Below are 13,844 nucleotides of genomic sequence, written 5' to 3'. Positions count from 1 at the left end.
AGGTAACTGCTCTAAAACTACAATAATCTTAAGGGTTTGTGTGCACCCTTTTATGAATTTTAGAAGTCAAACCCAAACACAACTATCTTTCGCTAACAAAAAAAAAAAAATGCTTGCAATTTAGAACAATCTAAGATGGTTTTCAAATCTTTCTAGGTACATGTCATGTACAAGTTCACTCACAATGACTTGTATAGAGGAATAAAAATGAAGCAATGGGTTGCATGGCAAAACCAACAAAATGCTGCTGCATAGAATTCACTGCAACAGCTTGGTCGGGTAAAGAAGGATGTTTCATGGAATGTGAGAGAAGCCAGTAGCTCTCCTTGAAATGCAAGTCGATTTTTGATACACTTACAAATTTAAAACCAGACTTTGTCTGTCTAGAAGGGATGCGTGCCACACCAGAAACAGTCCCGTTCTTGGCACACTGCTGTATAAATATGGCTTATCACTCATATTAGGGGCATGTTCATTCTGGTATATGGCAATGGCGGCTTCTCCTGTGAACGGGCAGATAGATAAATATAGGAGATAGATTTTTTTGTGTTGTAGACTGATAAGTGTTTTGCAATTGCCAACGTATAATTGTGTGAGGTAATTCAGCTGCTTATACAATTTTTAGCCGTAATACTTCCTCTTCCGGTTATATTGATGGGGGATTTCAATAATGTCCACTATTAAATGGGATAGGTTTCATCCACAGAGAATGTAATTGCAGAATGCTTAACCCCACTGGGTAAGCTATGTGGGGAATTGGGTTTGCACGACTTTTAGCGCAAGCTGCATCCTGGGAAAGCACAATAGACCTGTTATCCAAAGACCTACAACAAACATTATCCCGCATCGATCTGATGTTGGGCTCTTACGAGACACTCCGATATATTACCTCTATTGACATTCTGGTTAGATCATTCCCCCTTGCTTCCTACCCTTGAGGGTACTATTGGGACCAAACAAGCTATGTGGAAACTCAATCCACTCTGATTTCAGATAATTACTACTCAGGAATTTGTACTAGGATCAACTGGAATAAGTCTGAATTTCTCCCATTAGACCCCCCATTGGTACCCTCTCCCCTTTGAAGTGTCACAGCTCGAGGTGGATGTAAAGAATAAATATCTTGGGTTTATACCCGAGTCGCATCGGCCCTCCAAATCTGCATTGTTATACTAAATCCCTTGCCATATATTCTACTTGGCAGGGTCAATATTGACTTGTTTATATCTCAGTACTTATCATAGATGGCATTTTTCTGCTCCTAGATATAGTCTACGGTGCTTCTGGATGTGTGCTATTATTTGTAACTGCTGACTGTGCTATAATGTCATCACTTGTTAATGTTCATTTTTATGCTTCTCAATAAAACGTTTATTAAAAAAAAAAAAAAAAAAAAAAAAAAAAAAAAAATTGAATATCTTGGGGTAACTACCTTTTCCATCCTAGGGAATATATTTCCCAAAATTTGCTACCACTACTTCATAAATTTAGATCTCAGAATAAAGTCAGGTGTAAGCTGCCACTCTGACTGGCCATACTAATCTTCTGAAAATATGTATGCTACAGTTGTTATACTATTTACATAACTCGCGTTGTTGATCCCGCAGAAATATTTTAAGAGATTAGTACGATCTTTCAGAATTTTATATGGGCCTGCTAGAACTGAATATGAATATTAACAATATTCCAATGTTCAAGGGGGGGGGGGGGCTCTTTCGGGTCCAAATACCTGGATATATTTCCTGGCAGCTCAACTTAAACATCTTGCAGGTTGCCTACATATATATTCTTTTAATATATTTTGCTCCCTACTTTATAATAGGAATCCTTTACTGGCTTTAGACAACTCTATTCCACCCTTCAATCAACATACCTACCCTGCATTTCACCTGATTTATAAGGTTTAGTAGGCCACTAAAATAATATTGGGTATTTTAGGGCATGCTAGATTTACACCATTACGGTGAAATAGAGTGTTTCCTGAAATTTCCTGTCTGGAAGGATTTTTCAGATGAGAACAGATGGGGGAATCACTATTTTGATGCAACTGTATTTTTTAATTTACAATTGAGACATGCTTTGAAGCACGAAGGTCTGACTCTGACTGTTCTTTCCCATTCAGTCCCTATTTGGATAGTATAGTCCAAGAAATGAATATCAAAGTTCTTATCTCTAGAATTTACACATGATTATTATCTGAACTGCTTAAATTTCTGATTCCATGCAGGAAAAAATGGGAGATAGATATTGAAGTTGCCCTAGGGGATACTGTATATAGGACGAAAAATTGAATGTACAGCTGTTCTCAATATCTCTGACCCATAGAGTGAACCAACTTTTTATTCTGTACAGGGCTTACCATACTCCAGAGCTGCTGTATAGAATAGGCAGGAAAGAAAATTCCATATGTGTAAGATGTGCTCAATCTCCTGGTTTCTTTTATAAATCTGTTCTGGAGATGTCCAAAACTACATTGGTATTAACAGGATGTGATAAACTTTGTATATGATACTATATTGACTCCAGATCCTGTGTTATATCTCCTTGGATATAAAAAGTCCAACAATTTGGAACATGATAAGGCAGTGGCCATCGTAAGAATGCTGTTCTTGGCCCACAAGTTAATAGCCTTTCAATGGGTTTCACTCAATCCTACCCTCGGGGACTGGATTTGGGAAATGGACAAACACGTATTGTTTGAGAAATATACTTATGCACCAAGGTAATGCTTCTTCTCGGAAGTTTAAAAAAGGATAGATTGATAGATAGATGCCCCATATTTCAATATAAGCTGACAATAAGTAGCAGGGAACGCTTGCTTTTCTTAACTTTCTCCCCTCCTTCCTTGAACAGGTCAGCCTCTTATAGAAATTTTTTATTTTTTTTTCATAATAAACATACTGTTAGCAATATAGCATAGCGGTTGCTCTGAGATTTTTCTCTTGGAACACTGGAGGAAGGTTAGAGGTTAGAGGATAACGAATGAAAATGGTACCATCTTATTTGTTGCATTGACTCTTTGTTAAAATGTATGTTTTGTTTTCATCACTCCGTATATTGGTTATAAAAAAAAAAAAAAAAAAAAAAAAAAAAATCGAAATAAAGAAGAAGCCCATGCTGGTTTTCTTCAAAGTAGATTCATGCACACATGGCCTATCTTCCGCCTACCCTGTGACAACGCCAAGGCCTGCTGATCAGCTGGAGTGAACACTGCATCCTGCCACAATTTTGTTATATTTTAGATTGACTTGAGAATAATAAATATTGACAAGCTTTTGTACTGTGACCACGGCTGGAAGATTTCAACTTTCTCTTTTGTCCCTGTGATATCAGCAGAAGAAATGAGGGGGGCTGGTTGTCCCTAAGCCAAGAAAATATAATTTAGACTTATTGGGAACAGTAATTCCAGGAATCTTTCCCAACAGCATAAGAAGCACGTAGCATCACCCACTTTTTCCAGGAAACACTGCAGCACAAATTGTTTAAATGGAAGGACCCTCCCCCTATATGTGCCAGCTGTAGAAGAGTACCTAAAAGTCACGCTAGATGTCATAAATAAGAAAAAAAAAAAAAAAAAAAAAAGACAAAAAAGGGCAGGCATTAGCTGCTGTCCTAAAATTGTCTCAAATTGTCTTTGAGTACAGCACCCGAGAGGATAATAGGGTACTTACCATCAAGTAGGGGAGGGCAACGGCCTGCAGGACTTTCCTGCCAAATGACTGATCCCTAACCAATACCAAATCCATCCTATAATGCTGGATGAAAGTAGACCTACTCCACAGACCTGATCTGGACTGGACTGGCACCAGCACTTTCTGCGCAATACATAACCACGGCCCTATTGGAATGGGCTCCAATCCCTGCCGAAGCTTCCAGATTTATGGATTCATGGAAACAGCACAAAAGTGCGGACAATGGAAAGTTGAGGATACTTTAGGCAAACATACAGGATCAGACTTGAGAACTATCCGATTCAGAAAATTGATGGTTCACAGATAAAGCCTGAAGTCTGCGGATTCTCTAGGCAGAAGTAACTGCTACCAAAAGTACTGTCTTAAACATAACCAATCTGAACACTGCATTTTCAGAAGGTTCAAAAGGCTCTTTAGACAAAGCCAGCAATTAATGTATCCTCTGTAAGACTTTAGGAAAATAATATTCAGGAGGAACAGAAAGTTCAAGTATCAATGAGGAAGGTCTAAGAGGCTCAGGAGAGTAAAGATGTCCTTTGCATGAAACTATTAGAAACTAGATGAGCTACAAATGAGAGGAGGTGCAACCCAGCTGAAATCCCCAAGGATGTGCTGAAGCATCGACCCCTAAAGCCTGATCTCCTCTTAACAGGGAAAGAAATTTTGGCACTTCCAAGTTTGCTTCGTTCAGGTCCACATTGGGAGGTCCACCTTGGGAAAACCCCATGCTTTTGTGATATTTTGAAAGACTTCTTGCTTCAGAATCTATTCTGATTCCAACATTTGATGCTTGCTGAGAAAATCTGCTACAAGATTTAGATTCCCTTTTAGATGCACTGCCACTAAGAATGCCTGATTTTGTTTGGACCACTTTAGAATCTCTTCCACTAGAATTAAGAGGGCTTTACCTCTGCCCCCCCCCCCCTGCTTTGTAATCGATGCTATTGCTGAAGCATTGTCTGGAAGGACCTGAACATGCTGTCTCTGAAGCAATTGTTTAAAGGATAGGAGGGCTAGAGCTATTGCTCTCAGTTCTCTCCAACTGGAGGGTCTTGCGGACTCCTCCTTTGCCCAGGTACCCTGATTCAACTCTGTCAAGATGTGTGCCCCAGCCCCATGCCCTTGCATCTGTCATGAGCCTTTTGGAAGTTGGAAAGCACCAGAACAACCCCATCGACAGTTTGTCTCGTTTCCTCCACCAAAGCAATATTTTCACTTGGCTGGAGAATTTTAAGGTATCTTCCAGGGTTTGTTCACATCACTCCCAGTTTCGAAAAATAAACTGTGGTAGTGGGCGGATGTGTAACTGTGCCCACTGTTTGATGAACTCAGTAGGCCTAGTGTTTTGAATGTGGATCTTATCAATGCTTTCTGGTTGCACTTAAGAAGTCGCATAGCTGACTGGACTTTAACTTTTTTGTCCAGTAATGGTCATGGGGGAATGAACGAAAAAAGGTATGGCCTTGTTTGATCCTCAACCACCTACCTGGGGAGAACACAAAGTACCTATGGTTCCTAGCACGGTGCTCCCACCATGGAGGAGAAAACAAAGAACTGTTGCTGCAGGGTTTCCAGTGAAGTGGATGGAGCTACACGCAAGCGCTGTCCTGAAAGAAAATTTGGGAAAGTACTGACACTAATAACCTCAGAGAGATTCTATCAGTTCCCCATTTTACATAAAGTGTTGTTTTGTATGCTGTGTCTCCCATTACTCCCTGTCTCGACAAGAATTAAAGAAAAAATCTCTCCAACAGGACAAAAAAAAATAAAAATAGTTATAAAAGTTGGAGTTGGGATTTAAAATGCACCTTATAGTAAACCTGTCACTGCAAGGTCCCAACTAAAATATTGCCAGCCTGTAAAAAAACATGCTCTATACTTACCTTGGCAGCTGATGTGTTGCTGTTGTCTGGCCTCCTCAGGTATCCAATAAGGGTGTGTTGAATACTCAACAAGGGTGTGTTGAATACCAGTCCCCCCCCCCCCTCCCCCACCATGGGACATGGTTTCTCTATCACTAATGCATGTATGAGCAAGCAAGGGAGAACCACAGCAATCAGCTGGGGAGCAGGTGTTTGGCATATCCCAAAGTGTTAGTAAATGTAGCTGCCAGAAAACAGCAATGTATTGGGGTGTTAACACATAGGCCAAGTATAGAAAATCTTTAATAGGCTGTTTTTTTTTTTTTTTCAGTTGTGACCATGTAGTGACAGCACCACTGTATAGCTAAATGCTGGGAAAATGACAAATCTTCCCATACACTGAAAAGGGTTAAATGTTTGTTTTTGTCTAGGGTACCTTTAAAAAAAAAAAAAAAAAAAAAAAACAGTCTTACTTACTTTATCCGTTGCTTCCCTGGCAGCCAGCACTTTCCTCTTCCCTCTGATGCTCTGGGTTGTGGGTGGGGCCCTTGGTGTCCTCACTTACAATGCAGGACTATTGGTCCTCCATTGTACATGATGTCATGTGCGACTGACAGACAGAGCACCAAAGAAAAGAAGCTTTGGTTGACCAGTCATGTTGAAAGGAGGAGCCTGCGAGAGCGAGGAATAAGGTAAGTAAAAATTATTTTTTTTAAAAGGTACCTTACACAAAAATAAGCATTTAAACCTTTGCAGCTCTACAGGAATTCCATTATTTTTTTTTTTTTTTTAAAGTTTTAACACACCTACACAATGAAAATATGTTTTTTCTTAGAGCTTAGTCACACCAGTGGCATGTTATATATTTTTCAGCAAAGACAAAACATTTTTGTTTCCCCTAGGGTCTTGTCCACACCAATGCACCGCAAGAAGTCGTTCATGCTGCACTGAGCAGTAGTCAGCCATTCTAATCAATTCAATCTTCAGCATCTGACACTTTCACCTTGCTGTGTTCTCTGGCTCCCCCACAGCCACTACACCACTGTGTGTCCCTTTACGCTGGCCATTCACTGCTGAATCAGCTGATATTTGAATTGTGGATGGTCCTGTCGGCACTACTAAGATGGACAATACTGAAATGAAAAAAGAAAAATCAAAAAGGTGGCGGGTGAAAAATTGTTGGCTGAACAATTGGATGCAGTCACGGTTCTTGTATTCAGACAGCCGCAGGTGCTGGGCCTGTGTAAATACAATAGTGAGGGAGATTCTCTCAACCACGCTGTTTAGCTTGAAAGGAGGGGAACCACAGGGCTGAAGAAGGGAAATCCTAAAAGATGTATGGCTCCCCCACCTCCAATTATACTTACCTAGGTGTCCCCCAGCGCCTCTGCACTGAGAACCGAGCGATCGAACACCGCCAGCTGACAGCTCCCCAAGCAGAGAGCTGCTCTGCCCCCTCCTCGCTCACTAGAGCGCTGGGCTGAGGAGGGGGCAGAGCGGCTGGCTCAAGCTCCCAGTGGCTTGACGAGAGGCTGAGCCCGGGTGCCAGTCCAGACACCTGCCGGATCCCGACATCCGTTGTCGCGATGACGCGGTGCCTGGACTGACATCTGTGACGTCAGCAGAGAGCACTGAAAACGGGTCACAGGAGTGCAAAACTAATTTCACTCCTGTGATCCATAGATGTACAGCCAAACAAGCTTTGGCTGTACATCTTTAATGTGTCAGGTACACACACATTATGTAGAGGAGTGGAGCGGGAAGCAAAAGCATCCAACACTCCAAGAAGTGTCACATGCTGAAGATGCTTATTAGTGGCTCTAGCTCTGCAAAACAGAGAAGTAGATCAGCGGCAAGAGAGTCAATAAAGATCATTTTTACATCAGTATTTTAAACAGCATTTTCTCTTTTAAAGAGGTTGTAAACCCACCTTTATAACTTGTACCTACAGGTAAGCCTATAATAAGGCTTACCTGTAGGTACTGTAAATATCTCCTAAACTTGCAACGTGTAGGAGATATTTACATTGAATGCAGTCAATGACGTCATCGGCGCATGCGCTCTGAAGAAACGGCCGCCTGTGCCGTTTCTTCAGAGCCCTGTGACTTGACCAGCGGCACCCACGCGCATGCGCAAGAGTGACGTCACACGGCTCCGGCCAGTAATACAGCCGGAGTCTGCAGACCAGGATGGAAGACAGGCGAAGATGGATGTGGCCGCCAGCGGGGACAATGCGGTCTTCGTTTGCAGGTAAGTGTCACATAATGTGGTAGCATGCGATGCATACTAGCACATTATGCATTTACTTTGCAGGGAAGAAAAAAAAAAACAGAAGACATTACTTCCTCTTTAATTTTTATTTTAAGGTGACAGCATCTCTTTAGGGCTTGTTATCACATTGCAAAACATTGGGGGTTGTTTACTAAAGCTGGAGAGTGCAGACTCTGGTGCAGCTCTGAATAGAAACAAATCAGCTTTCAGGTTTTATTGCCAAAGCTTAATTAAACAAGCTGAGGTTAGAAGCTGATTGGCTACCATGCACAGCTGCACGCCTAATCCCAATATGTTGCTGTAAAGTAAAAGGTGTGTTACCACAACGTGCGATATTACAATGATTTGCATTATATTAGAAAGCCATCCCAAAACGTGGCTCCATCACAGGGCACCACATTACATACAATAAAATGTAGCAGGACCTATTTTTTCCGGCATTGAAATGTCAATGTCCAGACAGCCGATTTATTCTGAACGGACTGCCTAATTCAATACACTTCAATGCACAAAAAAACTGAGCTGTGGCACACTGCGTTCTGGTCTTAAAGAGGAGCTCCAGGTTCATACAGTATTTGTAGCTGCTGGCTTCTAATATTAGGACACTTACCTGTCCAGGAATCCAGCGGTGTACTCACCTAAGCCGATTTTTCAATCAGCAGCAATCAGGTGCTGCTACCACCATCTCCACTAAGTGAAACTGGCAGTAAAGCCTTGTGGCCTCACAGCTGGATCCCTACTGCGCGTGTGCGAAACGCGTTGCGCTCTGTGAATGGGCCAGCTGCAGGGAAAGAAGGGGTGGCCGAGCTTTCGCCTGAGTTCACCGCAGCAAACTCAGTGAGGAGTGGGTACATGCCAAAACCATGTACCAGCTGACCTCACCCCCCAAAAGGTGCCAAATTTAGCAGTGGGTGGGTGTAAGATGGCAGGCAAGCAGAGCTACCCTTATTGGGTGAAGCTCCGCTTTAAGGTTAATTTAATTGTGTGGCTTTGCTTACCACCCCTCTGGGGAGGTTGGCTGAAGTTCCTCTAAGTGCCTGTTTTCTTCAGCCAACTGTGTAAACGAAGCCTAAAGCTGTATACACACTATACAACTTTTGTTGATAAATTTCCTTTAGATCTACCTTCAACCATACACTGCAAGGGCCGGCCTTGATTGCATACACTGCAAGGGCCGGCCTTGATTGCATACACTGCAAGGGCCGGCCTTGATTGCATACACTGCAAGGGCCGGCCTTGATTGCATACACTGCAAGGGCCGGCCTGATTGCATACAAATTGAAAGTGTTTAGGCCTGACCTCGTATTATATGGTTTTGGTAAATCTAAAGGAAAAAAAATCTAAGGGAAATTGTAAAGTGTGTTCAGCTTAAAGCGGAGTTCCGGCCTGGAAAAAAAAAAAAAAAATTTAGATAAAAATACCCCTGGGACAGTCAGGGCTAGTGCATTTCAGAAATAATAGCCTCTGAACTGTCCCTGGTTTCACTTACCTTTAAGAAGAAATACTTACCTTAAAAAATGTCTTGTCCAGCGCTGCCATCTCAGGTGTAGGCAGCTGAAGCCGGAGTGTCCTCTTCGGTGACGCCGGAGTCCCAGAATGCCCTGCTCGTCACTTCCGGGGCAGGCGCATCATCTCTGCACAGCTTCTGGGCATGCACCTGCACCGGAAGTGACGAGCAGGGCCGCTGCAGGCGCATTGACTCCTGGGAGCGATGATGCTCGGCTCCCAGGAGTCAATGCAAGCAGGAAGTGATGACGGCGGCCGTGTCCGCAGAGGGAGGAAGAGGAAGGAAAGTATATTTTCTTTAAAAACAAGGTAAGTGAATATAAAAAAAAAATTTAATTATCCAATTCTTTTTCAGGTAATTTAGAGCAAGCAGATGGCAAAATTTTGTTTTTAGGCTGGAACTCCACTTTAAAGCAGTAGTATACTACACTTTTTAAATTTTTACCTACAGGTAATCCTATAATGAGGCTTACCCGTAGGTAAAATTAATATCTCCTATATCTGCACGGTTTAGGAGATATTTGCCCTGCATGCAGCCGATGACACCAGCGGTGCATGCGTTCTGAAGGTTCTTGCAAGGTATCTTGCCAGACCTTCAGAGCTCCTTGCTGCAAAGTTTACACATGTGCGGGAGACACGTCATCGCAGCTCCAGCCAGGAACCCAGAAGAGACGCTGAGGGAACATCTCAGCTCCCTCAGCGATGTCCAGGCTTCGTTCTAAGGTATTTCATAATATGCTAGTATGCGATGCATACTAGCACACTATGCCATTGTCCTGCAGGGGTTTTTTTTTACACAGGGGATACAACCGCTTTAATAAATACTCTGCATCTATAACACACATGTATGCAGAGTAGAGTGTGTAAGACCTGGGGGAAACAAAAAGGCAAGCTAGGCGTTCCAGACACATACATAGAGCACCTGTCATAGCTATGAAACCATGGGATGAGAGAGGTGCATGGCTTGCTGCTCACTCTATGGTGGCTTGCTGCTCACTCTATGGTAGTACATTCCTCCCAGCACAGCCTTCCAGCTCCCCACCACCCCTCCTTACCTTTCCGAAGCTCCCTATCCCACACGGCGACAATAACCCTGGAGTGCTTTCTATGGTGAATCAGCCACAGAGACAGGGTCTGCACACTCTGCTGGGAGTTACTCAGCTCCGACAGCTTTTTCTCCAGGGCCGCCTCAGAGAACGCAGACATGCCGGCCAGCTGCTCCCCACTCACTGCCTGCACCGCTGGACCGTCACACACAGCGGACGACGGGTACTCGGCCGTGCTGCCTTTTAACTAATAGCAAATTCGGCCGTCAAACATATCTACTGAACGCTAACGCTGCTATCTCACCAAAGGCAGGAAACAGTATGCGGGGGAAAGGCGGAAATGACATCGCGACATGTGCTGCGTGTTGTTTTTGCCAGGAAGAGGTTCACAGCCATGTTGGTCCACCCATGGAATCCGAACTCTAAAAATCACCCCTGCCACCTAGTGGTCAGTTGTGTGTAATGCACTGCTCCCTTCCGTTGACTTATTTGAAGTTTACCCACTTCTGGAGACCAGGCCATTTTTTCCGATTCGGCACTGCATTACTTTAACGGACAATGGCGTGGTCGTGCAACGCTGTACCTAAATAAAATCTGTGTCCACAAATAGAGCTTTCTTTTGGTAGTGTTTGATCACCTGTGCAATTTTTTTTGTGCAATAAACAAAAAGCGACAATTCTGAAAAAAAAAAAAAAAAAATATATATATATATATATATATATATTTCACTTTCTGCTATATAACATTCCCAAAAAAGAAAATTAAAAATCTAATTTTATCATCCTTTTCGGCCAATTTGTATTCTGCTACATATTTTTGGTAAAAAAAACAAAAACCCCAATAGGTGTATTTTGATTGGTTTGCGCAAAGGTTATCGTGTCTACAAACTAGGGGAAGGATTTTTTATTTATTTATTTTACTAGTAATGGCGGCAAACTGCGACATTGCAGTGAACAGATCGGACCCCTAACTGACATTTTTGACACTTTGGGGGGACCAGTGACATTACTTGCTAAAAATATGCACTGTTACTGTACTAATGACACTGGCAGGGAAGGGGTTAACCCAGGGGCGATCAAAGGGTTAAGTTTGAGCCTAGGGGGTGTTTTCAAACTGTGGGGGGGATGGGCTTGTGAAATCAATATTAAATAGCAGCAGACCACCGTTCTCTCTTCACGGGGAGCGATTGAGGGTGCCTGGCGGCAATCACAGGCGCCGGCCCCGTGGATTGGCTTCCCCACCGGCGAGTGGGCGCGCGCGCCTCTAGGATCGCTCCAACAGGCTGACTTATAGGTATGGCAATTCGCGATAACACGAATGGGGCTTCATCACACAATTCAATGAACAATATAAGGAGGTGGAGGGCATCTTCCATAAGCATTGGGGGGTCCTCTGTATGGACAAAATTTTAGGTCCGGTTCTTCCACCTGAACCATTGTTTATATATCGGAAATCTCCCTCATTTGGGGATCAGGTGATCAAGAAAGTTTTAGATCCCCCGATGAGACCTAAATTATTCTGGGACAGGGTTGGCTTTTATTCATGCCGCAGATGTACATGTTGTAGACAAGTAAAAGAGATACAAAGGGCTAAAACCTCCTTTTTCTCTAGCGCGAATGGCAAAACTTTTGAGATAAAGAAGTTTATCTCATGCCAATCTACGCATGTAGTTTATTGCCTGGAGTGCCCATGTGGGCTAATTTATATAGGCCGTACCAAACGGACACTGTCTAAAAGAGTCTCAGAACACCTTGCCAACATAGTGAAAGGTTTTAAATATCACAATGTTTCTCTTCATTTTAGATTGAAACATAACAGAGACCCTTCAGGCCTTAAATTCTGGGGTATAGACAAAATAGATCCAGTGTGGAGAGGAGCAAATTTGGTCAGGGATCTCTCCAAACGTGAGACTCACTGGATTTATTTAACCAACTCTTTAACACCTAATGGCTTGAACGTTGAATTAGACGTGAATTGTTTTATTAGCGACTTTTGACGTACAGCCTGTTTTTATAATATGTTCCTTTTATTATAAATATTTTAAATTGTTGTATTCTATTACCACTTTTATCCCATGCGTTTTAATTAGTTTATGCCTTTTAACGTGCATATTTATTCTGAGGTTATTATAATTGTTTGGTTTTAACGTATTTTAGCTGTTAAATTCCAGTATGCAAGCTTGGTGTTTATTTATATCCGGCTATAGGATATGTAGCCTCTTTATATTGACACTTTGTGTTTTATTTTGTATTTATGTTGATATTTATGTAGCACATGCGGTAGATGTTACCATTATTTATACTGATTGCTATATGATTGGTGGTGCACAGCTCTCTGTCAATTTTAAATATGTGGCTATAATCTGTAGATATAGTATTTATTGATTTGCAGCTCATTTTAAAAAATATAGACATTGTGATGTCTGTTTATTCCTATAACGGTTTTATCTGCTCAGCCCGTTTTTTGGCTAAGCACATTAGCGAATTAAATCTTGATATGTTATCTCCCCATAAATATAAAAGGATTAATCGCTTTGTTATAAAAAATCTAGCCAAATAATAGCCACATATACACATTGACATGTGTAGAGTATCCTATATGGTTTTATATCCTCCTATGACCCATGACTGATTGCCTTCAGGTAGACTGTCAGTAATGATAGTAAGCCGCTACAAGGGGTTAATAGTCCGGAGAGGAGGCTGATAAAGGGAGGTGGTGTGCAGCGTGCTCATGCCCTCCATAGAAGCCAGTTTGTTGGCGAAACATGTCAGGGCGTGAGCACGCGGACACCCCGACATCATCCTTCATCGGCTGTATGAGACGCATCTCCACACCCTGCCGGTTGTAAGCTGAAGTCTGCGATACAGAGGCACAGAGCAGCGGGAGCGGAGCGGTGAGGTCTTGATCAGTCTATTGTCAAAGTGATATGAGAGAGTTTTTTATTGATTGCTGTGAGTGCATTGATTGAGGGTTAGGAGGGGCTTTTAACAATAAATAGTGTATTGACATACTGCCCTATGAGCCCCTTTCTCGTTTGTGTATTTACTGCCTGATATACTGGAGTTGGATCGCTTGGTATATGGTATACAGATTGGGGAGATTCTGTGCCAAAAAATCGTGGAGTGACCAGCATCTGGTGATTCAGGAGGATATTTAAAGGCTCGTATTACTTTGATATCTGGTGAGTGAGCAATACCTAAGGGGGACACGTGGTGTGGTGGAAGTTTTTTTCCCTGTATCTTCATCCGTGGATTTCACTCTCCTGTGGACTTTGTCTCATTCACTAATGTGGACTCTTGTATAGGGTTCTCCAGCGCTGCTTATGTGTTGAACTTTTCTTACCCACTGACTACATAGAGGACTAAACACATGTTTTTTGTCATTTAAATATTTTAAAGCAGCAGCTATATGTCAAGTCACTTTTTGTATATTTGGCATATTTTATGAATTTTTCCTTAAGCGCAGGG

At 42.4% G+C, this 13,844-nt stretch overlaps 1 protein-coding gene across 1 annotated transcript in view; it reads right to left on the bottom strand.

Annotated features, from left to right (window-relative positions):
* Positions 1–10,700, bottom strand: part of RPRD1A (regulation of nuclear pre-mRNA domain containing 1A) — a 145,802-nt gene extending 135,102 nt beyond the window's left edge. Inside the window, exon 1 of the mRNA XM_082259865.1 lies at positions 10,387–10,700. Within this exon, the coding sequence (XP_082115991.1) occupies positions 10,387–10,537 (151 nt within the window). The 5' untranslated portion in view covers positions 10,538–10,700. The remainder of the gene's footprint in view (positions 1–10,386) is intronic.
* Positions 10,701–13,844: the final 3,144 nt, after the last annotated feature.

The sequence above is a fragment of the Pelophylax lessonae genome (assembly GCF_965119305.1).
Source record: "Pelophylax lessonae genome assembly, chromosome: 5".
NCBI lineage: Eukaryota > Metazoa > Chordata > Amphibia > Anura > Ranidae > Pelophylax > Pelophylax lessonae.
Note: the sequence above shows the minus strand (reverse complement) of the source record. Positions and strands in the feature narration are given on the sequence as shown.